Raw genomic sequence first — 25,528 nt, 5'->3', positions numbered from 1 at the left:
TTTTCCAACTACTGGAATGGCAGGATAATAAAAAGTCTGGGTAGATTTGTGCTTGACCCCTCAGGTCACCTCAACTCCTGAGTTTTTAACCTCACCACGCTTTCAGCTGCTCAGCTCTCCTTGAAAACTCCTGGAATACAGCTGTATGGCGCGAGACAAGCAATTAGTTTTTAATTTACTTGGATGAGAGTGATTTTTCCATGGATTTTTTGGGAGCCGCTCGCTGACCCCACGGACACACCTGAGGCACGTGCGCGTACGGACAGCGCCCCCTGCCGGCCGCTCGCCGACACCGGGCAGGTGCCGCCGGCCCCGATTCCCGCAGCGACTTTAATCTAAATTTTATCCAAATTAATGTCATTTCAGACCTGCAGCTGCACACAGATTCACTGCTGCTACTAATAGTAATCATATATATAATGTATAATCATATAGTTCATATAAAATCCCTCCTTTAAGTGATGGCAGACACCACATTTAACAACAAACACAACTCAGCAGTGGATTTTGCAAATACCAACTGCAAAATTTTACAGTCAGCAAAGGCAGAACATCCCAAACCACACGTTATGCCCAAAGATTCGAAAACTTTGAAGAGAATAAATTGGAGAGGAAATACCTGCTTGGTTTTTGACCTGTCAGCTCCTCAGCAACTGCAAATATGTATCGGGGAGCTTGACTAATTCACATTAAATGCTCGTAAAATAAGTCCCCAATAAGTTTTCTGTGCTCAGTGCATGTTTCAGGGAGAGTGGTAAAACACATGGCTCTCTGCAGTAGGATAATATTCCTCTCTGTGAGTGTTTTAGAGTGGTTCTAAAAAGCTATTAGCCATGATGCTTTTTTCTAATTAACTCTATTATCACAGGGTTAGACAAATCACCTCTTAGTCTGGGCAACAGCTTTCAAAAATCATTTTTTATAAGTGGCAGCTCACAACTGTGCCATTCACAGATTCTCTTTCTGTTGTTTAAAACCAAATACCCCAGAATATCTCCTAGAGCACTGGGCTTGCTGCAGGATGCTTCTGTCACATAAATTAAATTGCAGAAGAGCATCCCCATGTGAGACCATTGGGTGTGTGGACCACAGTGCTGTGCTAAATTTGTGAACATAATTGATTTTGGGACGGATGGCTGTGCCTACTCTTGGTTTTTTGTTTTTTTTTTTTGAAAGCATTCTTTGCTAAAAATATCATCTTTACATTCAACTGCTGCAGAACAATTGCAGAATTGGCAGCAGAACTGAAAGTTGCAGTTGCAAGACAGAAATTTGGAAGAATCAAAACTTGATCTTGCGCAATTTCAACATTCCCAGAGCAAAGAATGGGCTTTTAATTCCTCCTTGATCTTTGGGTCCAAAGATCCAAAACTCCCCAAGCACCAGTTTATCTCCTCTCCCTGGTTTTCCTGAGATTACTGACCATGCACATTGCCATGTATATTCATACTTTTGCTGGATGGGGATCTTGGTACATAAACCTGTGATATTACAGATTTCCCCCAGTATTATCACTCAAAATGGTTTGATCCTTATGTATCCATACCAAAAAGTAGGAAATTATGAGGAAATTACTTTCACTTAATTTTTTTATTTAGGAGTGATACATATTAATTGTAAGAGTACAAAGCTGCATATAATGAACCCATAAAATAATAAAAGTTACTTACAGGAGCAGATTTTTTCTTAGTTATAAGTGGCAGCCTGGTCTCAATGTTGGGATGTTTTAAACCAGCTTTACTATCAATGTTCTCTGGCTCAAGCATGATTTTAACATCCATTTCCACCTGCTGCTGAAATATAAAATAGGGATAATCTTAAAATAACTGCACAGCGGCTGAAGTGTTTAGAGGCAGAAATTGTCTAACATGTTGTAAATTTGCAAAATGATGATAAAAACTAATATTATTTGACTCCACACAGAACAGGGCAAACAACAAAGCCTTTTGATTAGATGGAAAACTTTGCAAAGACTTGCAAATACTATCCAAATATACACTTTCTTCAGACTTTGTTCAATTAATTCCATTCCCAGCTCTGACATTTCCACATCTGCACACCTTTGGGTTAAATACGGAGTGGAAACCCAGTCAGGTTTGACTCCCTGGATCAGCACAGGTCCCTGTGTCATGGTTTACACACTCACCATCCTTTGGGAGGGGGTTCCCTGTGCTTCCCAGAGAGGATAACAAGAATCCAATCTACCTTGGCTGTGTCTGCCAGACACTGGAATTCAGGAATCACCGACCTGATGGACCATAACAGCTCCTCTGGATCAGTTACAGCTCATTGACTCAGTGCAGGAACAGCACTTGATTATTAGTAAATGACAAAAAAAAAAAAACCAAAACCCTGATAATGATCAGAATTAAAACATAGTAGTTCTTAATGCACTCTGTGATCTGCATGGAATGAGCTCAACTATTCTGCTAATAAAAACCATGATGATTTAAATCCCAATGGACAGAAGAAGACTTCACAAGTTTCTTCTTGTTATAAGAAATACCTAAAGCATACCTAGAAAAGCCAGAGTGATGCCCTATGTTTTTATTACAGTAGAAGTTTCTTAAGTTGGAAACATTTTGGTGCATCTTCTAATGTATAAACATAAAAATAAATCCAGGAAAATTCCAATTTTTACAAATAAAATATGCCATAAAAAGTTCAAGAATCATTAGATGTGTATTTGAAGTATTGAACAATTGTATTATTTTGTGAAAGCACTAAAAATGGCATAATTTATTTATCTACACAATATATTCTCTCTTCTTTTGATGGTAATTACAAGCAGATGTATCAATGAGATGCTCATTTAGATTTGGGGTTGTAAGAACACAAGTTATTATCCAAGCCAATTACTCTTTTACCCACATGGCTGCACAGAGACAGAAAGTTCAATTTTCACCTCATCAGTGCTTTTGTGGTATTTATTTTATTACTATAACACACCGTTATGCGGGGAGGAAACTGCTGGTGCTATTAAAAAAAGAACTGGGGAGAATTGAGCACCTTCTCAATTAAAACAGGGGATGATTCCCAATGCAAACTCCTCACTCAGGCTGACAGGGAAATGATCAATGCAGAGGGGGAAAGTGCCACACAGGATAACAAGAATTGAAATGATTAATAACAAACCACCTGATAGAAGTGGCTTTGTCAGCTTAGATGTGTGGGAAGTGCCAATTCCACGTCTGCATGGATGATATTGAAATTCTTCCCAACTTAAATGTTATCCCGGGCTGGGAGAAGGTTCCTATCTCAGCTGCTCCTTCTACTGAGAATTTTTTAACACTTTCAGTCATGGGGTATTATCAAAACCTGAATCCATGGGGAGTCAGAGTATTATGGGATGCATTGGTACCCTACAAGACAGCAAACACTCATTGAATGTGGTCCCTGGCAGAACAATTAGTGTGTGATTTCAGACCTGAGAGCCCTGGGACACACGTGGGGCTGATCTGCTGCATCTCTGGACAGCCACAGGCTCAACTCGTGGCAAAACCAGCTGCTTCTGACAGGCACCAAAAGGAAGACCCCTGGTTGAGAAAGAAACAGGCAGCAAGGTTTCTAAAAATTACTTAGATTTCACCTATTAAACCCATGATGCTTTCATCCAGTTCTATCCAAATGACTGTATTTTTATTTAAATTTGCATTCAGCAAAGGTAAAATCCCAAGAGTCAGCAGAGCACTGCTGTAGCCACTTAGAATTGCATTTACCTTCTTTTTTTTTTTTTTTTTTTTTTTTTTTTTAACTTAAAATCGAAACTAAACTAACTTTTTCTAGGTCAATACTCCCATTTGCTTTACAAGATTCTGTCACCACAGGTTTTGGGTCTTGCAATAAAACATGTTTCACTTACCACTTAGGGGGCTCTTTTAAATTTACTTCTTTATTACCAGCTGAAGAAAGAGTTAACTCCTGGCCATTTATAACATTTAAATAGCTTTCAGCATGTTTCTGTTAGAGGGAAAAAATGATGTTTAGACATTACTAAAAGATAAGTAATTTTAATTTTATTAAATTCAGTTCATTAAGCAATCCAGGTCTTTGCTTGACTGAAAAGTTGATAAACTTTGTGCCTCTGATGGACTAAAAATCTGATTTTGGCTAGTGGGCAGAAGATCAGCTAATTCTGATGACCCAAAAAAGGAAACCAACATTCTGAACTGTAATGTTGGAGTAATCTCATCTGCTGCTGATTGGAAAGGGGTCTTGCAGGACAACAAAAAGCGGCCCCAAGTGAATTATTAACACAGACTTTAAAAACGGGATCATTTTCTGGATCTGCTCTATTTTACTTACTCTCAGCCCAAGTTCAGTTCCTTCAGTTGTTGTTCTGAGGTCACAAATATCCACAGCTTCTACATTTCCTTTCAAGTTGTTTTTTTCCATTTTAAGTTTGCGAAGGTCTTCTTGAATCTAAAAAGCAAGTTAGGACAAAAATCATACGTGTAACCAAACCCCATGGGATTCGGTAGAAGGATTTAATTCAAATCAAATTATTCCTAAATACAGAAAAAAGATCCATGCGACTTCCCATACTTCTGTACCATTATAAGATAATATAAAGCAAATGTCTTTAAGTCGTTGATAGTAGAAAGGCTGGAAAAACTCAATTTTAAAACAAACCTCACAAAGCAGTGACAATAAACTTCAGGACTGAGGTTCTCTGCCAAGGAATGATGTTTGCTCATGCATCTCACACACCTTTTATGGCACAGGTGGTTTCACGGGGCAGGGATCTTAAAAGCCTTAACAAGAGATAAAATCTCCAGGCAGCCTGTGAGGAGACCACACGTCAAACTCGTATATTTACGTTAACTAAACAACTCCGAAGTCTCAAACCCCGCAGCATTTACAGACCAAGCCCTGGTCCGACACGCACCAGCCGCTCCCCCTCACGCAGGGCCGAACCCCCCCGCACCCCGCATCCCTTCAGCAGCATCGGGACGCGCCTCGCCTCAGCCGAGGGGCGACTCGGGGTACCGAGGAGTGACCCGGGGTGCCCTGGCTGCTCTGCCGGGGCAGGAGGAGCCGGTCCCGTTGCTGCCCGCACCCACCTGCCCGGCTCCGGCCCCGCTCCCGCCGCGGCCATGGCGGCACCGCCTCACCCGGCAACGGGACGCGCTGGCCGGGCCGCACCATCCGCCCCGCCGCGGGGGGGGGGGGGGGGTGGAGGGGGGACATCACATCCAGAGGGGGCCAAGCCCGCGCTCCGCCTGGTTCCGCCCGGCTCCTCCCCCGGCCACCCCCCCGCGAGCGGTGGTAGCGGCGCGGCGGAAGGGGCGCGGCGCGGGCGCCATGGCGGCGGGAGCGCGGCCGCTGGCGCTGCTCACCAGCTGTGCCGCGGGCTTCGCGCCCGAGGAGCTCGTCAAACGTGAGTCGGGGCCGCCGCGGCGCCCAAGCGGGCGAAACCAAGGGGCCGCGGCCTGCCCGCGCCCGCGGGAATAGGGCTGGCAACGGCTTCTTCCAGCCCCGGCCCTCACGGGGGCTCTTTTCCCCTCAGGATCGCAGTTCTCCCCTCACGGTCTCAGTTTTCCCCCTCAGGGCTCGCCGCCATCCCCTCACGGTCCAGATTTTCCCCTCAGAAGCTCAGTTCTTCCCTCAGGGTCGCATTTTTCCCATCAAGGTCGCAGTTCTCTTCAAGGGTCTCAATCCTCTCCTCAGGCACCAGCCCTATGGCGGCCACGCAGCCCCCGAGCTCTTGCAGAGGGTGTCAGGAGCCTCCTTAGTGCTTTAAGGAAATAATTCATCGATTCCTCAATGCGGAAGGACTAAAAGGGAAAGCTAAAAATTCTGTCTGTTCTGCAGCTGTTAGAATTGCAGATTACACTTCGTACTAAGTACATAGAATTCATTCTGTAGGAAGTGGTTTTCCTGGAAACCAGTTGCCATTTTTATGGCTCAAAAAGGGAACACAAGAATAAGTTCTGATAGTAGAGGAAACCATGGTGGAATTTTTGGTAATTCTAAGATCGGGGGATTCCAGGAAGAAGCTGTTCAGACAGCCCTGGTTTTTAGGGAATGCTTGAACAGTTTGCTGTGCACACTGAGGTGTGGAACTTAACTCCCTCATCCCTTCTCTGGATTTGTTTTTACCTCTTTCTGAGCAATTCCTGCTTAGGATCTCACCAAGCACAGGGCTCCCCCCACCTCATTAAAGCACATTTTGAAACAAAAACAGCAGTACAAGATCTGCAGTCAAAGGCTCCTCTGTCAGAGAAGCTGGGTGACACTGACTTATTTAAGGATTCGACACAAAAAAATAGTAGTAGTAGTTGCTTATTTTTAAGGAAAGTATAAGCAAATTGGAAGGAATTCTTCAGGGTTTCTCTAGGTTTCCCCTTTGATTATTTTACACAGCAAAATTAAACCGGTAGAAAAGGTAGGTAAGTAAAAAGCTATTTAATCTGACAAAGTCCTAAAATTTAAGTTCAATTTTTTTTAACTGGTACTCACTTTGAAATGTCTCAGCTTCCACTGTTCCCGGTACCAAAACTGGAGTCTTGTCTGTGTGTCCTCTGATTGGGTTACTTCACATTAAGACATTAAAATCCTCCTGAAAGAAACAGCAGCATTTGCTAAAATAAATACCATCAGCATTTTAAGTCCTTCCTTTTTATAACAAGTGAAATGAAATTAGATCCAGCAGACTATAAAACATTCAAGGACACACTGGCATGGACAGGGCAGCAGTGAGAAGGGTTTGGTGGGGTGAAAGAGCCTGTCAGAACTTTTTAGGCCAATTCCAAGATTTTTTCTGGGGTTTTCATCCTGTTAAATAGAAAATGGCTTGAGGATGAGAAGCAGTTGATGGTACGTTTGCTAGATATAGTTTTATTTGTTCAGGTCTCAGTAGGGTGCTCTGAATGCTTTAATTCATGGAGTACTGGGGCAAACAAACTTATTTAAAGTGCTCAGCATAGATATGTCTGTTATTATTGTGATATATTTATCACAGCTTAAAACAGCAAATAAGATTGGTTCAGTTTTCATACTATCTCATGTGGTTGTTCTTCCTTCTCTTTTTTGATTTTTACCACTCCCCTCCCCCCCCCCCCCCCCAGCATATTTGGGTTCTCTTTAGTCCTTGGTGTAATTTTAGGAGTATTTTTTATGGTTTATTCCACCAGGTGGCTCTCAAGGCCCAGAATGTGGGAACTACTCCATGTACCTGACAGCTGAGCATTTGAGAGCATTTAGGGCATTATGTTCTCACAGTGTTTATTCCGTCAGAAAAACACTGTGAAGAGTGGTCAATACCTTACTCCATTTAGGAAAAAAAAAACTGCAAAAAGAAGTTGTAATAATTAAAAAAATTATTACTAGACACACAATGTGCTAGAAGTGCTTAAATAGCACTTGGGTATGAGAGAACAGGGAAATTACTGCAGGAGAGCTACATCTGGTTCTCTGATTATTTAACTCTTCTGAACAGTTATTTCTTGTCTTCAACTCCGTTTTTTAAAAGTATTTGCACTTTCAGAAGACTTAGTAAGAGTCAGCATTAAAAATGGGGAGGGATGTGAGATTTTACAATATTGCCATGTCCTCTCTTGTTTTCAAAATCATTATCTTGCCTACATGAAAGAACATGAAATTAAAAGTCAATATTTAAGTCAGTAAAATGAGCAGACATTTATAAACAGCTGAGAATAATTTCCAAAAGTATTGGTCATAACTGTGGTCTGCTTTATTAAAAATTATAAATACTTGTGAGTGAAGAAGGGACACAACTAATGAACTTGCTGAAAAATATAAGCCAGTGACTGACTGCCTGGAAGTAATGAAACCTTTTCCTCTGGAGAGATTCCAGAGAAGTTTGGAAGTTCCTGGAGCTATGTGACACCAGCCAGGATCAGTTACTGGACTGAGCCAGTAACTCAACGAACTTGCTATTTGTTAAATGGTTTTCTGATAGAAAGAAAGCAAAATCAGTCATGGGGTGAACTGGAGTAGGGGAATTACCCAGCAAATGTGGTGCTCTTCATGTAGTACAGGGCTTTATGGAGGCTGCAGGAGGTAGTGACCCAGGATGATGCTGGAGCAGCCAAAAATGGCCTCAAATAATTCCCTGTAGAGCTTCTGCTGCTCCAAATGCTTCTATACAGTGTGGGACACAAATCCAGGATGTCTCCATTTGGATTCAGCAGTTACGGGTAACACTGGGACCATTATTTCAGTAAAATAAGTGTCCAGCAGTCACAGGATTTCACAGGGGACCCTGAGCTCTACACCCTGTTTTTGAATGACACCAAGCAGCTCTGTCAGTGCCATGAACTTTTCCATGTATGTTTTTAGAGCTCTGTAGTGGTGCTGCAGCTGGAGAGTGTTTGCATTCCTGTCATCCAGAGAGCTGCTGGTGCTCTCAGGGAGGCCCAGCCCAAGCCTCGCTCCTGTTGTGGTCACACAGTGACTCACTTGGTTTTCCAGGCTCTTTGCATGGCAAACCACTGACACTTTCAATGGCTGAGCAGTTTAATATTAACTCACTCATAAGTTACTCATAAGCTGAACATGCCACCTCCTTTTGCCATATTAATTTTCTAGGAGTTTATTCTGATCAGTACTCTCTAAATTAGATACCAAGGTATTCTTGCTGAATTTCCTTCTTTAATTAAAATCCGGGGTGTCTTGGAAAGAAATTTTTGGAATGCTGGGGTGGTAAATATAACCCTTAAAACTAATTCCTGCATCAGATGAGAACTCAGTTTGAGTTGCAGTGTGTATTTCTTTTGTAGTCTCTGCTTGTTTACTCTAAAGACCAAAATCTAATTGCTCCAAGTAACTTTTTTTGGGAGAGAACTCCTGACAAGATACTCAGTTTCCTGCCAGGAGTGATCAGGCTGTTGTGCAGTGATTTCTTACAACCCCACATGCAGTCTGAGACACAGCAAGTCTGAATCCTTTCACAAAGTTCCTGAAGCCCTTTGAGTTTAGCGTGCAACATCAATTTTTACTGGGAGAGGAATTTCACAGGAAATTGGCAAAATCTCAGGATGAAGGATGGGTAATCAGCAGCACAATGGGATGAAAGAAAACCCCTTAAAATACAGGATCAAGTAGCAGGTAATAGGAAATGGCGTCACGTTCTAGCAGTGCTTTGAGACCTTAATTTGTCCATGAACTCTTCTAAAAAAATTATCACTCAAAAAGCAAATGTGAAATTCATATCAGCTTTTGAAAATCTTTTATAAAAGTTCTTTTGTTTTGTTTTGCCTGGGTGACTGACTCAAGTGACTTTTGAGCTGATTTTCTTTCCTCACCCCATTTTCCTCCTTAAGTCTTACTGCTGATGTTCTGGGTTTCAGTAATTTCTGTGGACTCCTGTTCTCAGTTTGTTGTGGCATTGACTTGTAATTCTGTTAGCTTAGCCTGATTGTTATTTAGTTACTTATTTTTAACTCTCAAAACACTGGTAAAAGGAAATTTATATCATATTCAAAACATCTGAGAAGACAAAGCCCAGAATCCAGATTTGTTTGGTAGTGACTCAGGATCATTGTCCCCCAGCTCCAAAGTGATGTGGATAATCTTAGTGTGGAATATCTTCTGATTAAAGCCCAATTACTCAGAAAACTATTGCCATGCAAATTAAAATAAAATAAAATGTGAACCTGGAAAAAGCATTTTTATTTTAAGAAACCCAGAGAGGAGACTCCTGTTTCATCCTCTTAAGTAGGAAATGGCTGCAGGTTTCTGTTTCCAAGGTCACATTTCTCCCTCAGATTCCCTGTCTCCTCCTCAGGGCTGCAAATAATCCTGGTTTACAGCTCTCACTGCCTTGTACCCTGTGCTCATTGACCAGATCTATTTCTCAGCCTTTGCAGTTTAGTTGTAAAAATCATTGCAACCTTGGCAAGGAGGTTTTCCCGTCTTTTTGCTAATAAGATATAGATAAATTCAAATTCATCTCCAGACTATTTGGGGAACAGCCTGTTCTAGCAGCTCCAGGAACTCTCTCTCAATGCCTTAAAATACAAATCCTTGAAAAGCTATGTACTTTATTCTTTAACTCTTCTGCTGCCCAAGGCAATTCTAGATGACTCAGTCCATTTTATAAATAATTGACCTGTGTTTCAAAGTGTCCATGAGTTCATCCAGCCTGAACAAGATATCCTGGCCTTTCCCTCAAGGTATAATGGGACACTCTGCTTCCAACTCTAATTCAGCTCCAGGAGTGTTCCTGGGAAGGTTCCTGCCTTGAAGGGCAGCGTTTGACAGCACCTGAGCAAAGCACTGCCTTGGTTTTTAATTGTTGAACTCCTACATGGAATTTAATGGGAATTACAACAGAATTGTAGGAACTGGGTTTATTTTCTCATTAGTTACCTTCAGGTTTTGGTCACAGTTAAACAGTTCTTTACATCTCAATGAGCATGCAAGGGTTGTAATAAAGTTTAGGTTTTCTCTCCATACATCCTGTTTACAGGTACTAAGTTTGACTTAACACTTGAAAAGGCATTTGCAGGAAAACAAAAGGCTTTCTGCAGCTTCTGTGCCATATTTTATATTAAAAACTAGAAAGCAAACTCTTTGAAAGCTAAGCAATAAAATCTAGGACAGAGTAACAAATTGAGTTGAATTTTTAAAGATCTTGAGTATATACTCAAGTAAAGATGGATCTGCATCGGCACTGTACTTTTCTAGACAAATTAAGTTCTTGATGCTGGTTTTATCCTCCTCCTCATTAATCTTCTCTCTTACAGGTATCACAGGAAAAGATGATCTTACTGTGGGTGCAATTACAAGTGGAAGAGTGAATTTTTACCCTTGGACAATAGATAACAAATATTATTCAGCAGATATCCACTTCTGTGTCGTCCCAAACACCTTCCATGTGACTGGAGAGATTGCTGAGTCTGTTCAAGCATTTGTTGTGTACTTTGACAGCACAATAGTAAGGCTCTTCTGCTTCATTCTCTCACTTTATCTCTGTCATGTAGCTGCCTTATCACAGTGATAACCATAAATCAGATTCTCCATCTCTCCCCTTTAGGCTGTTCTATTAATTGGCAGAAGATCAATATTCAATTTCCCAGCTAACACTAGTTGGTTTCCTTCTCTCTTACTCCTCTACGCCAGCTGGAAGAGGAGTTTTCAGGATTCAGTACGCCACTATGGCAAATCCTCTTCCAGCTCACCATCTCCAGCTTTGTTCCTAGCTGGTGCTGCTTCTTAAAGGCTCCTTTAAGATAGCCAGGATTTAGGTAGCTAAACATAAAATTCCGTGCATTTTACCCAAAATTGTTTCTGCTAAATGAGCAGCAGTGAAAACTGGTTTAGCAGAAACCAGAAAGATTGAGATAAAAAAAGCGTATTTCTTTAAATAATTCAATTCTAATACTGTTAAAAACTAAAGTATTGTAGGATGTATTCCAAAGAATACTTTTCTTTTCCCTTTTAGAAAACTGGACTGGATGGTGTCTCCGAATGGCTTCCCCTGACAGAAGAGTGGCTGCCAGAAGTGATGATCCTGGTTTGTAACAGAGTGTCTGAGAATGGTAAGAGACCCAAAGAACTTCCATCCTCACGTAGAGCCATTAACCTGCATAATAATTGACTTTCTAATTACATCAACAATCGCTTCCCAGAATGTGTGGGTGAGACTGGCCTGGAGAGCTGATAGAGCACAGCCAGGTGACTCTGGGGAGCAGGAGCAGAAACCTTCAGCAGGTTGTGGTTAAAGCTGAATCAGCTGAACCAGCTTGCTCAGAGTGAGCCATTGCAAGGCAACTAAAAGGCATTCCTGCTGCTGGATGTGCGTGAGCCTGCTGAAAAATGGGGAGGACTTGGTTGCTTAATTCCATTTTTTTGACCATTTGGACATTGAACACACACATTTGCTTTGGTTCTAAAGAACAGCAAGCTGTGAGATACAGATGTGTCCCTGCAGTTTAATTCACTGTCAAACCCAGAGTTAACAGAAGTCTTCATTCACACTTACATTGCCCTGTGGGTATCCTCTCCAAAACCATTTGATTCTATTCCTCGATTCCAAGGAGAAGTTTAACTCTGTTTTTGGAATCCACAGTGAGTGGAGGGAGGATCCATGCCAGCTACTCTACACTTTCCCATACAATCCAGAACAAGCAAACAACTTTGAGGGAATAAAACACAGCTAAATATTCTGATAAATATGCTGGCATTTGTCTTAAATTGGCATGTTTAATACCCGTTTTTGTCTCCCAATTTAGGTGTGAATAGACAGAAAGCTCAAGAATGGTGCATCAAGCATGGCTTTGAGCTGGTAGAACTTAGCCCTGAGGAGCTGCCTGATGAGGATGGTAGGTCTGCTGCTTCTCTTGAAATTTTGAGAATGAAAAAGTGCACAAAAATATCTTCTAAATAAAGTTATGCCCCTTACAATTGTTTATGTGCCACATGATTACGGCATGGAATGCTCCCAGTTGGTGGGGCTTAGTCTCAGCTATAAAAGGTCAGGAGGAGGAGGAGGTTATTTCCTCTGAGAAATTCCATTTGTCTCCTCCCAAATCCAGCTGCTGTTTATGTAGCACCTACGTAAAAATAATATCTGCTCCTTTTTCTGGCACTGCCACCAGGACTGTATTGATACATCAGAAGTTTATATTCCACTTAGAAAATAAATCTAAAGAACCGTTTTTATGCATAAGGCCAGAAAAATTCTTGTTTTAAAGAATTAAAAACTATTTTATACTATCTATCCTCTCTTGGTATAAACAGTGACATGATAGCCTGAAAATGGCAGGTTATTAAAAACATTTCAGAGCAACATGAGCTGTTACACAGGAAATAAACCAGTTTCAGAATCACTGGCTGCCCATACATTTATAACTTGAAAAAAAAACCAAACCCAGCAAGAAAAGTTAGAAGTGTGATGTGCCACTCTTGAAAAGTGACTGTGCATTTCCTGACAGCCTTATCAGCATCAGCCTTATCTCCTCACTTCAGTGATACAAAAAAGTGTTTACACCTTACCTCTCTGCAGCAAAATGAGATAACTGTGTGCATTTGCAGGTTGGGGTGGAATTAGTCACTAACATTTGCTCTATTTCAGGTTCTCCAAGCACACTGCTGTCACCAAAAATAATTCACTGTGAAGTCCTCTTCTAGAACGCGTCCTCAACCCTTTTCCCCCTTTAAAGGCTTACTAAAATTGGATCTTGAGTAGCTGGGAAATCTCCCTCTCCCCCCACCATGCCTTTAAAAGTGTTTGGTTTGGTTTTTTTTCCAGTCAAGGGGAGCAGGATACACTTTTGATTCACAGAAACCAGGAAAATCAGAAGTGAAGACCCCTTAGACTAAACAAATACTAAATGCTTTAAAAATTAGTAACCTTAAATCAAGTTATTTTTTCTATTGAATAATTGTTGTAAAGAACAAGCTCTTTACCATTTAAATAATGGGAATAGTAACAACTCAGGATGCTAATTTTGGGAATATTAGGATACATGTTCTTTCCTAGCTGTTGGGTAGTTGATTCACTGTGACTCATGCAGAGGAGGAACTGTGTTCCAGTGAGTAACTTATGTACCCCACAAACATTCTGGGTGAGTTACAAAAGGCACAACAGATGCTGTAAACACACTGAGCCAATCTCTGTTCGAAATTCTGACATTTCAGGCAGCTCATCTCAAATAAACTGGAACTTCTGTTTTGACTCACTGTCAGTTGTTTGCACAGTCAGGACAAGAGCTCTAAACTGAGGCTCTTGATAATGACTCTGATACCAAACCAAACAGTGGCATCAGAGGGCAAAAAATATGATTTCAGCCTTAAATTCATTTCTAAAGACAGTTTCAATTACTGCACCTGTCCCTGAGTCACTTGAGTTTGATTTCTAAACAATCACGTTTTTGTATCCAAAGGATTGTTCGGGGTTTTTTTTCCCTTTGTCAACCTGCACAAACATGGGAAGCTGACTAAACTGAGGAAATGGGAAAACTGACTTGATACAAAGTGGTGTCGGATCTATTTAGTAAATAAGTTGAAATCTGAATAATGCTTTCCCTGGTCTTTCAAGTTACTGTAATTCCTAGGATTACTGGAACATTCGGACATAGATATTGTGGGGACAGCTTTACAATATTCCTTTCCATTTTTTACAAGCATTGCAGCCTTTTTTAAATGGGTGTCTCAAGTTCTTTACTTTCTAAAAGAAGATAAGGTAATTCTAGTATCTATTTTTATGCTGTACAGCATTGTAAAAGATCTTGGGGCAAGAGGTTTAAGTTCCTTGTCTGTTCCAATGAAATTTACTCAGATACTACTTAACAATGTAGGCCCCCTGCTAAATATTTAACAAAAAAAATGTAGGTATCTCCAAAATGCTGAGCTCACAGTTCATTGTACCTGGAAGCTCAGCCCAAGAAGTGAGGCATTAATTTAGATTTACTTGGCCTCTCCTGAAGCAGAGGTGAAAAATCTGTGTTTTGTACCAGAAGCAGAATTTATGATTGTGAGAAGATAGGACAGGCTTTCAGCCCCACCTCTGGAGGCATGTCATGGTTTTTAGAATCATTTTTAGGAGTGCAATTCTTTGTGTTTTGGTGCAGATGATTTCCCCGAGTCCACCGGAGTGAAGCGCATTGTGCAGGCCCTGAATGCCAACGTGTGGTCCAACGTGGTCATGAAGAGTGGTAGGTGCCACAGGGCCTCTCCCTGAGCTCTGCAGGGCTGGGAGTTTTTATCAGGAGTTAAAATCAAGCAGCTGCAGTGCTCCTGCACCAGTACAGACACAGCTGGAGCACTCTGGAACCTTCCCCATCAAATAGGAAGGTTCAAGCATTCATTGTCCCTTGATGTCCTGATGAACTCATAGGTAGTGGGTGAGATTTATCATAAAATCCTGGGATGGTTTGGGTGGGAAGGGACCTTAAAGCTCATCTTACCCTCTATCCCAGGTTGCTCCAAGCCCATCCAGCCTGCCCTTGGACACTTCCACCCACAATTTCTCTGGACCACCTGTACCAGGGCCTCCTCCCTCACAGGAAAGGATTTCTGTGTAAAACTTACTCCCATTCCAGCATCTGCTCCTGTTCCCTCTCTACTTTAACTTGCACTCTACCAATAATTTGAATTAAATATTCCATTAATTCTACACACTGCAATGAAAAACCAAAGTTTGTTCCACCAAATTCTAGTAGGAAATAGGTTATAATTACCAGCTTGATCTAAAGACTGATAGAGAGTTTGGTGTAGAAGTGAAGGTTAAATTCCACATTTGTTGTAGGGGATTTTTGTTTTGTTTTTTAAACGTTTCAACTAGCCAGGAGAACAGCAAGTGCAGAGATGAGATTTGGCAAAGGAGCCATGTCAAACATTTAAGGACTTTGTCCTACAGAAAACTCCACTTGAGTACATGGAAACCACAGAACTTTTTGAAAACAGTGCAAAAAATGGGCAACCCCAGATAATTTCCTGAGAAAACTAATTATCAGGTGGAGTTAGAATTCTGGAAAAAGCACTTTAGCCTTAGAATCGTCAGAAAAGGAAATGCTGTGGTTGCAAGTGTAGATCTTTGCATTTACTTGAAAACCTTTAATTACCTTTCTAATCACACAAACTGCTGCAGGAAATGTAGGAAGATGAAACACTTAAAGAGTGCTTGGCCTTAAATTTCTTGTTTCACAAAGCCTCGTCCCACCACCAACCTTCCAACACCTTTCTGCTCCCTCATGTCCCATTTCCCACTGTTGCAGCTTCTCCCTTCCTACAAAATTAACTGTGGAATGATTTAAAGCACTGACAGGCTGCTGTTAATTTCTGTATCTGCAAGGTGCTTGCTAGGACTCAGGGAAACCAGGATGAGAATTACTAAACTACATTTTTTAATGCAGCTTTTTGAGTATTTCTCATCCCTCATCAGCACTGAGGGTAAGGTGGGGTCTGATTCAGTGTAACCATTGCAGAGAACCAGGTAACCTTGTCAGAGGGTGTCAAGCTATCTCACTTGTGCTAAAAGTGGTTTTCTAACAACGTATTTCCCTTATTTGGCAGATGCCACGTTACAGAACAGCAGAGTTTAGTCACATGTTCAGTTCTTCACGGGGGGAAATTCCTGCACATCACTGGTGTGTTCTGTAAAGGTCAAACTCCGTGAAAAATCCAGATTTTCTCTCTCCACAGCACCAGCCCCACACAGCATTGAAGTATTACCACAAGCCCCTCAGGAAGTGAGCTATATTTGGAAGGTGTTGCAGCCTGACTGTGCCTTCAAAGGGAAATTGTTGAGCTCATTTTGCTTAAAATAAAACTTTTTACAACCTGTAACATATCTTTTGTTTTCAGCTTCCTCCAGATCCTGGAAACTGGCTGCCATCTAAATCCAACTTTAGTTTTTCCACTGAATGACCTGCAATTCCTGGCTAGTTGAAAATGCAGGGAAGAGTTATCAGAGAGCATAAAAGAGTTCTAGTAGTAAATGTGTAGTAGCAAATGCTTATAGCACTGTTAGGTGTACCCTTAATTCAACAGCATTGCCTTAATTCAAAAACCTGTTTCCATGACAATTTAAATTTTCAGGCAGACCAGGAATAACTTTTTTCAAGCACAAACATTAAACCCATATTATTTTTTTTTATTGCGTTAAGCCCCAACACAATCCTTCTCAAGCTTTAGTTTTTTTCACACACCTATTAACATCTTAAACTTCAGATTTTTTTCCTCTAACCATTAAATGCATCATTCTCACACAGATCCATAATTATTAAATGTAACACAGTTGAATTAGAAACAAGTTTACATCAAGTAACCAATCCCAGATGCTCTGTGAGCAAATAAAGCAGCATTATCTCTACTAAAAGCCAAAGCAGCAGTCTTACCTGAGAGTCTCCCAGGAACAAATCCTTTCTGGAGCTGGTGCAAAGTTCTTGGTTTATCCAGGCCATGGAGCTCCCTTCAGTCTCAGGAAGTTTTCTTTCCCTTGTGCAGGAGAATGAGTGATTCTCCAGATAACATATTTCCCTCCCCACAAAGGTATTAAACTGCTGTTGCCTTCTCTGTCCCTACAAGAGCCTCTGTGACAAGAAGAGAAACCATTTCCAGCCCTCTAGAAGAGGCTGCTTGGTTTCTTTCTTGCTTAAATCCCAGTTTTAGTGATCCCAGGTGAAGCTGCTTACCTCAGGTGGGGCCAGGAATGTGCCTGGCTCTAATTACCAAATCAATGTGATTGAGGTAGGCCATTTAAGCAAATTGTGATTTTGGATGTGTTAATGCCAGTTTTATGTGTAAGGATCACCATGTATCAGCTGGAGACAGACTGGAGGAATATAGGTAAAGGCAGTGGAAAACACTTGGCTATGAAACAGGAATCTGGGCATGCTGAATCCATGTTCAGAGCATCATGGGTGATACCTGGGAAACTACACAGAGCATACAATCATGGAATCTGGAATGGTTTGGGTGGGAAGGAACCTTAAAGCCCATCCCATTCCACCCTCTGCCACGGGCAGGGACACCTTCCACTATCCCAGGTTGCTCCAAGCCCCGTCCAACCTGGCCTTGGACACTTCCAGGGATCCAGGGGCAGCCACAGCTTCCCTGGGCTCCATTATAGCCACTGACTCTTCCAGTAAGTGAGATGAGCTAATTTTTGGCTTTGCTGCCACAAGAACACTGTGTAAGGCATCACCCACTTCCTGAATTGCTCCCAGAAGTTGAAATAACTTTTAGATCCAATAAAAGGAGTTTATAGGAAGGGTTTTTCAGGGGTGTGCCTGCAACCAAGTGTTGTGTCTGCCTCCTCCCTAGCCATGGATCCAAAGACAAATAGTTGCTGTTCACAGATCCCTGCTGTAGATTCCAGGTTTTCTGGAAGGGATGACATTTGTAATAATTCTGGCTGAGGTTCTGTAGGGTTGGAGGAGGGATTATGGAGCCACTGCCATTTTTCTGTACAGGACAAACTCTAATCCCAGATATGAACGAGGTCCATGATTAGATCACTCTAATGCTCCTCTGCCAGTGTGGGAATGTGCTCTCTCCAGGACATTCTGGACTGCAGTGTCCAACCTCACTTGAGATGACTCAGAAATTGGCTCCACGTCCATCTTTGCGGCTCCCCAAAAGCCAGCTCTTTGCTCAGCCCCATTGAAACCTGGGGAAGCTGCACTGCTTTGGGATGCAAGTCCCAAACTTTCATCCTCCAATTCCTGTTAATTGACCTGACGGACTTCACGGGCTCTCACGTGGCAGCTGAACATTTTCCAGGGAATTCTTTCAGCTGCACTGATTCACTTCTTCCCACCCCTTTGGCCAGGGATCTCTTAAAGCAGTAAAAGAGGATAAAGCAGAGCCAGTGGCCCCAAATACCTGCCAGGGCTGGGGCAGGACAACATCAGCTGCAGGAGCAGGGAACGGGAACTGAGGGCTCAGGAATGCTCTCATGGAGCCATGTTTACCTGAGTGCTGGGTGCCTGGTGGGCTCAGTTACACATCCAACCCCTCAAAATGGGAGTCTGGAGAAATGGCAAGGAAATTTGGACAGAGCGTCAAAATTACATCACCTCAACAATTGAGACTAGAGCTTAGTCATGAGTGTAATAATTTAGAATATACTTCTTCTAAAAAGTAATATTAAATCTTTCTTCTGGCAGAAGTCATTGTTTCCTGGTTATTTCTGGTACAATAACTTCACATTAACTAAAATACAAAGATTTGCAGAAAAATCTCTTGAGTCTCTTGTGTAACTGCAAATATTTACTACTCAGTGCAAGACCGTTTGTACTGAGTAGTAAGCAATGACTTAGAAAAACCTGACTTAGTAAAACCACCCCATCATATCACTTATTATGCACATAGTTTTATATAAAACAAGTTTAAAAATACAGCCAGTTTGAATTTAAAATGCTGTACCACATTTACTATCTTAGATGACTGTTTAGGTTTAGGTTTGAAATCACTCTTTAAGTTGGGTTTTAAAATAGCATTGAGATACACCCTAGGCCAGCAGTGGGGAAAGCCCAGAGCACCTTGCAGTGAGAAGAAACCCTGGATTTGATGGATAAGTCCATCCAGGAGTTCTGAATTAGATATTTAAGAAATTTTTTTGCCATTATTGTCATGCTCAGCCTGTTTGGACAATGTGTGAGCAGAGGCTCTCATTGCCTTTCCTGAATCCAACCCCAAACTCAGTGCTGCTTTCCATGGAGGTTAAACCTGGGCACCAAGAACAGCAAATGCTGCTTCTGGATTTTCCCAGCTGCCTTGTTTGGAATTTACCAGCTCAGATCCTAACAGAGCAGAGACTTCCAACAAGAACTGAAAAGATCTCACATCTCTTGCAGCTCACACAAGCCGTGGCGAATATTTAGCAGTAAACGTTGCTAACACAGTTTAAAGCTTAGAGATTATGTGAAATTTCTGCTTAAAATCTATTTTCAACTGCACTGGCACAGTTTTCCGTGGTGCTTTGTGTCTTCCCTGAAATACTCCCTCTCCCACCTGGCCAGTCCCAGTATTTGCAGTAATTTTGCACTGTGTGCTTTGTTTCCAGACAGGACCCAGGGCTTTGGTCTCCTCAGCACATTGGCAGGAGCAAACAGGAGCCGTGGCTGCGAAGAGACCCCGGAGACAGAAGTAAACAGTAATTCCCGAATTCCTGGTTCCTGCTCTTCGCTCAGGCCCGCCCTTCATCCATGGGGTGGTGGCTGGGACCTCCCCACTGTGTGTTGGAGCCAAAGAGCACTAAAAGCTCCATTCAAGATGGTTTTGATTATATCCCAATTATCCCATTTTGGGCAAAACAAAACCTGTCATTTCATGGTGTTATTTGAAAAAACCCCAACAAATCTCTCCTAAAAAATCCCTTAATGCAGCACCAATTTCCAGTGTTGCAGAAGTGGCTTTTCATGGAACAGGTTTTGCAGTAACACTGAGATACAGTGTAAGGTTTTGAAGTAAAAGCAGGAAGCACCTGATTTGCGGCTGATGTTTTTCATGCCTTACTGGATACTCAAATATCTTTGTTTCCTGACAGTCCAACCCATCCCCAGGAGACAGGGAAGAATCCCAGTCAGATGGTGGAGAGGATGGAGCTGGCACAAACAACCTGGAGCTTGACAGTACTGCAGGTGAGTTCTGCTTGGAGCATCCACACCTGGCTGGGACGGGCCCACAGAGCCCCTGAATTCTGCTCAGGGAAAAGTGGGGCATAAAGGCACTTGCCAGAGCCAGGGGAGGTCCTTAAATAATTGCAGCATTCCAGGAGATGGGACCTTCTTAGCAGCTGTATGTGAGATCTGAATGTTTGTTGTTGTGGTTTCAGCACAGTCTCATCATTCTTTGATTCACTCTCTGGCTGTTTCTGGACAGCTCATTCTGGAATCAGCAAGAAACCTTAAATACTAGATGAGCTCCCATGTAATGTATCATAGAATCATGGAATCTGGAATATTTTGGGTTAGAAGGGACCTTAAAGCTCATCCCATTCCAGCCCTGCCATGGGCAGGGACACCTTCCACTATCCCAGGGTGCTCCAAGCCCCATCCAGCCTGGTCTTGGACACTTCCAGGGATCCAGGGGCAGCCACAGCTTCTCTGGGCACCCTGTGGCAGGGCCTCCCCACCCTCACAGGGAACAATTCCTTCCATGAAATTAATCATCACTGTAACAATGCCGTGATTTGTCTGTATGAGCAATCAGTAAACCAGTTTCTCTCCTATGACAGTGGAATTTGCAAATGGGATTTGCAGCTGGTAAAATCCTGGTTTTCTGCTGATAAACCAGAATAATTTCTCTTCAACCAACCTGTATTTCAGATCCCATGCTGGATATGGACATCCAGGAGCTGGCCAGCCTGACCACGAGAGATGGGGACCTGGAGAACTTTGAAAGGCTGTTCTCAAAGCTGAAAGAAATGAAAGGTAATGCACCAGGAGAGATGGACCTGAGCTCTGGCACCTCCTCCAGGGGCTCAGAGAGAGGCAGGAGTGAGTCGGAAAGCTGTGCAAATTCTTCTCCTGCCTGAAGTCCTTTATAAGTAGCTGCTCTTTTCATTCATTTGCCCTTCATCTTGATAATGCTCTGGAAAGCAGCAGATGTTGACTCTTGGAGTTCCCTAAATCCAGCTGCAGGAGGTGTTTCTGTCCCTGCTCACTCCTGAGCTTCACAACCCAAATCCTCTCCTTCCCCACAGACAAAGCTGCCACGCTGCCTCACGAACAGAGAAAGCTGCACGCGGAGAAGGTGAGCTTTGGGAATTGGGGTGGAAATCCATAAAATGGGGGGTTTCTTTCCAAGCCACCGTTCCTGCCTTTGGAGAGTTCCTGGATTAAGAGCAGTGAGAACAAACCATGCAGTCCCAGGGAAGACTTGTCAGGTATCTCCCAAAAACTGAGTAACTTGCAAGTTTGAAACACCAGAAAAGCATAAAATCCTGGAATGGTAAAGATCATCTCATTCCACCCCACTGCCATAAGAAAAAGACTTTCCCCTTTCTGAATTTTGAGCTGAAGTTCCTGCCGTCACTGGGGGTGCTGGCCAGCTTCCACAAGTCAATGGGAAAGTCTGGGTCTCCTGGAAAATGTAATCATGCCTTAATTAGCACAGGTTTTGTATCACAGGTGCCTCCCATGACCTGAATCATTGCCTCTGTGTTCCTGAAATTCCTTAACCTCAGAGAGGAGGCATTTTACTTACAGACCCAGGTGCCAGATTTAGCTGCTGCTCAGTTTCTACATTTTGGATGGGAAATACAAAATCTTCAGTCATTTGATGGGAATTTTCTCCCTTTCCCATCTTTCTTGCCATTGTAGGTGGCCAAAGCCTTCTGGATGGCGATTGGAGGAGACAGGGATGAGATTGAAGGTCTCTCCTCAGATGAAGAAAACTGAATTCCTCTGTAGCTGGAAGTGCCAGAGCAATCCTAAAGGAATGATCCTTCCCTGCAATTAGTGTCTATTGCCAAAAACCCCATTTAGCTGTAGCTGCTTCCCTTGGTGACAGCATTCCCCATGTTCCACATTCCACAACACCTCCTGGCTCCAGAGGATTTGTGTGACTGTTCCTTTCTCCTCTCTCAGAGGACTTTGGAAGGTGACATGTGTGTGGTTCAAGGAGATATGGATGAGTTTACATTTTTCAAATGAACATTTTTATTATTTCCTCTCTGGGGTTTAAATAAACAATCGTGTTCCCAGTTATCTCTGCACACATGGCTGGGGGCTGGGAAGCGACTCCTGAATTCCAAACTCCACTTTTCAGCTGTAGGCCTGCTGGATGGTTTTATGGAGCTTCTCCCAGCTCAAACTGCCCAGATTTCGATGAGCCATGAAGAGGAAGTTGTTGAACTGTGCCCTGTGGGAGATGCTCTGCCATGGGCTGGGAGCTGCATCCTGCCAAGTGCCAAAGCCATTAAAAGTGGCCCCGGGCTCGGATTCTGTTTGGATTTTGCCTGTGTAAGGATGGGGGCCTTCCCTGGAGTGACAGGTGTTGTCCACACTCCCTGGATTTCCATTGGAAACTAAACTTGGGATGAAATGCCAGATGTTTGCTGCTGCTCTGGGGTGGAATTCTCTGCCCAAACCTTCTGCAAGGCCTGGCAGAATGCACAGAACTGCTCTGGGGAGCTCTGTCCTAAATTCCCAACACTGGGATGCCAAACCCCTCAGTGCCCCTGGATGTGTTCACACTCCTGTGTGTCCATCAGGCACGCAGGGCTGTCCCGTGGTGTCAGGGCCCACAGGGAATTCCTTTGTCCTGGATTGAGGCCACATCACTTCCACACCAGCACACGGCACAGACCCACTGGAATTAGGGACCTGGAAGGTGGAGCCTGGTGAGGGAGTGAGAGGGGGAAATGCCACCCTGGCTCCTTCTCTGTTACCAGCACAGTCAGTGGATCAGCAGGAAGAGGATCCCATAGATTCCCATATGGAAGAGTCTGGCCCCAAGAACTTTTCCTTATCAATTGAAAATCCACCCTGTTAAGCACCCTCAGTTAGGAATTTCAAAATTAACTTTTCCAATGTCCACTAAATTCCCAAGTCCCAGGACACAGGTTTGCCATCGATTATCAGATGGCTTTACATCCTGGAGGCACTTTCACAGTGGTCCTTGAATTCACTGTCTCTTCTTTTATGATGAAGCAAAGGTGAATGTAAATAATGAGTTTCTTGGAATGCTGGAAATCATTTCCAGGGTCGAAACGGCAGCATTTAAGGACAAGGACTGAAGCCTCATTGGCAGTTTGGAAAGTGTTTCTCAGCTACAGCTTGAGCAGGAGCTCCCCCATGGTAAAACACCTGGTTTGGGAAGAAATATCCTGGAATACACAGAGACATTTGAGGAAACACCTGCCAGGGACACCTCTTCCCAACCAGCTGCTGGGCCTTGCCACGACTCTGCCTTCTCCCATTCTCCCCATCTTTTTCCCAGCACAGAGAATGTCATAAAGACCTGAAGGTGGCTCACTCCAAGCAGGGAATGGTTTTCCATGTTGGCTTCTTGGTAGTTGAAGACTTCTTTCTGCCCTTTCTAAATCTTTGTTGTGCAATGGTGATAAATGGCAAAAGTGCCAAGGGAAGGGAGTTGAGGCAGTGAAGAAAACAATGGACTCGGACACTTTATAAACCCAATCATTAGACATGTGATAGAGATGTGACTATTTAAATTTAATGAGATCATATCAATTAAAACCCACTGCTTTGCTGCCTTTTTATGAGGTAACAGCGGCTCATTCCCATATTCAGAACTCTTTTAAACATGTTTTTATTATAAATACTTGTCTTGTTTGTAGGGAGAAAAATCATGGAGGCAGGAAGTGTGGCTGGAGACACTGGAAAATAGTTTAATGATCCTTTCAGAGTGTTGTGGTTTAAAATCAAGATTTACTTTGCTGGTGGTTAACTTTTTGTGGGTGGTTTGGGGTTTTTTCTGAAGAGACTCTTTGGTTTTGGCTACAGAATTTCTTCACAAAGTAAGAAGTTACAGAAATGAATAAAAGGGGCATTAGTGGAAAAGCAAAGTTGTATCTGTCACTCAGTTTCTCTTTGTGTAGCAACAACAAAAAGAATTCCCAGCTGGTTTCCGCAGAATCCCAGAGAGGTTTGGGTTGGAAATGACCTTAAAGGCCACCCAGTCCCACCCCTGCCATGGGCAGGGGCACCTCCAGGTTTGACATCCTTGTCCCAGGTGGCAAGCTCCAGTTCCAGAATTACTGGTTGCTGCTCCAGCACTCCCAGTCCTGGGCTGGCATTCCCAGCTCAGGCATTCCAGTGTTACTGGCCAGGCCAGGCTGCAGGTGAAGCTCTGGGATGGCCAAGATTTCCTGCCACTAAACCAACGCCTGTCACCCAGCTTTGGCCTGAACCACAAATTCCAGGCAATGTCAGCTCACTCTTACTTTTGACTGAGGCTTTGAGATTTTTAATTCCTCCCATTTCCCATTTCCAGTGGGGAAGACTGGGACACTGGAATCTGTGGTGTCTCCAGGTGACACCCAGCAGAGCCCCCAGCTCAGCGTGGATTCACTGCAGCGCACTCGAGTTCTGGCACCCCCAGCACAAAGCCTGGACGAGACCCTTCATTACCACATTGTTGGAAACCAGAGTGGAAAAAGTGTTCTCGTAAATCCTATCAGGAAAAACAACCCAAAAAAAGAGAATTCCAGTGAAACCCTAGGAGGGCTGTGAGGAGTTCACAGCACGGATCGCGGTGTGCCTTGGCTCCTTCCCGGGGCTCTTCGGAGAGTGCCCGCTCCGAGGCCATGGGATGCCAGGGATCTGTCACTGTCCTCTGGGATGGCACCTGCCCCACCCACCCTCATCCATGGGGCTGTTGGAATTCGGCCCCCGGGAGTGGCCGCAGGGGCAGCGGCATCGCTGTGGAGACCATGGCTCAGCACGGAGTGACAGCCAAAAATCCTGCCTGGGGATTAATCAGGAAAACTTCGCCACTAGGAACACAATGCAGCCATGGAATGGCTTATCAGGGAGCAGCTGGGTGGAATCTCTTGCAGATTTTTCTTCAGGATTTATTGGCTGAACTCGTGTCTGCAGCATGGAATTGCAGTTCCTCCACACAGAGACACCGCAGGAATTCAGGGTCTGCTTGTGACAGGACACTGAGGACTGAGCAGTGAATGCTCCTCTGCAGCTCCTGCTCTCCTGAGCTGTTAAGAGAGTTCCCCAATTTCCTGACCTGATACCAGAGTTTCCCAATTCCCAGCCCTATGGTGGAATTCCAGTGGCAGTTTGAACACGTGAATGCTCAGCTATGTCTGACTTCTCCAGCAATTGGACAATAAATCCTTGGAGCACAGAAGTCCACTTGTACTCACCCTTGAGTACTGTTAGTTAAAAAAAAACCCTAAATACAATTTTAAAATTATTTTTTTATATATTTGGCTTTAAATTCTTGAATAAATCTGTCCTGGCTGTAAAAAGAACAAAGGTCTTACCTGTCACTGAGCTCTTGGGTGCATTACTGGGAATGACCTTTGTTACACAAACCTAAAGATGCTGCTTGTGTCCCAGTTCCCTGTTATGGCAACACCCCAAACTGTCAATTTGGGTCCTTAAATACATTCTTGCAACAGCCTGAT

At 43.2% G+C, this 25,528-nt stretch overlaps 2 protein-coding genes across 10 annotated transcripts in view; one reads left to right on the top strand and one right to left on the bottom strand.

The window, feature by feature from the left end:
• The window catches only part of IQCH (IQ motif containing H), a 50,205-nt gene extending 45,050 nt beyond the window's left edge, over positions 1-5,155 (bottom strand). For 3 of the 6 annotated variants that reach the window (XM_039557949.1, XM_039557953.1, XM_039557952.1), the window contains exons 1-6: positions 5,064-5,155; positions 4,633-4,783; positions 4,306-4,422; positions 3,863-3,960; positions 3,428-3,536; positions 1,671-1,793 (exon numbers count right to left, since the gene is read on the bottom strand). In XM_039557949.1, the coding sequence (XP_039413883.1) occupies positions 1,671-1,793; positions 3,428-3,536; positions 3,863-3,960; positions 4,306-4,395 (420 nt within the window). In that variant the 5' untranslated portion in view covers positions 4,396-4,422; positions 4,633-4,783; positions 5,064-5,155. The remainder of the gene's footprint in view (positions 1-1,670; positions 1,794-3,427; positions 3,537-3,862; positions 3,961-4,305; positions 4,423-4,632; positions 4,784-5,063) is intronic. The other 3 variants (XM_039557951.1, XM_039557950.1, XM_039557954.1) reach the window with 3 other exon arrangements.
• Positions 5,156-5,281: 126 nt separating this feature from the next.
• Positions 5,282-25,514, top strand: AAGAB (alpha and gamma adaptin binding protein). Of its 4 annotated transcripts, none has more exons than XM_039558031.1 (11): positions 5,282-5,380; positions 10,713-10,903; positions 11,411-11,507; positions 12,201-12,290; positions 14,541-14,624; positions 14,889-14,975; positions 19,481-19,563; positions 19,964-20,057; positions 20,745-20,849; positions 21,122-21,171; positions 24,379-25,514. In XM_039558031.1, exons 1-11 carry the CDS (start codon positions 5,305-5,307, stop codon positions 24,553-24,555), a joined length of 1,134 nt encoding a protein of 377 aa, XP_039413965.1. In that variant the 5' UTR covers positions 5,282-5,304; the 3' UTR covers positions 24,556-25,514. The 4 variants fall into 4 exon arrangements, with proteins under 4 accessions (XP_039413965.1, XP_039413967.1, XP_039413966.1 ...); XM_039558033.1 differs by lacking the exon at positions 24,379-25,514 and adding an exon at positions 21,741-23,950; XM_039558032.1 differs by lacking the exon at positions 14,889-14,975 and having other exon boundaries at positions 24,379-25,512.
• The last annotated feature ends 14 nt before the right edge of the window (positions 25,515-25,528 follow it).

The sequence above is a fragment of the Corvus cornix genome, chromosome 10 (genome assembly GCF_000738735.6).
Source record: "Corvus cornix cornix isolate S_Up_H32 chromosome 10, ASM73873v5, whole genome shotgun sequence".
NCBI classification, from domain to species: Eukaryota; Metazoa; Chordata; class Aves; order Passeriformes; family Corvidae; genus Corvus; species Corvus cornix.
The sequence above is the reverse complement of the archived record's forward strand: the minus strand, read 5'-3'. Positions and strand labels throughout refer to the sequence as shown.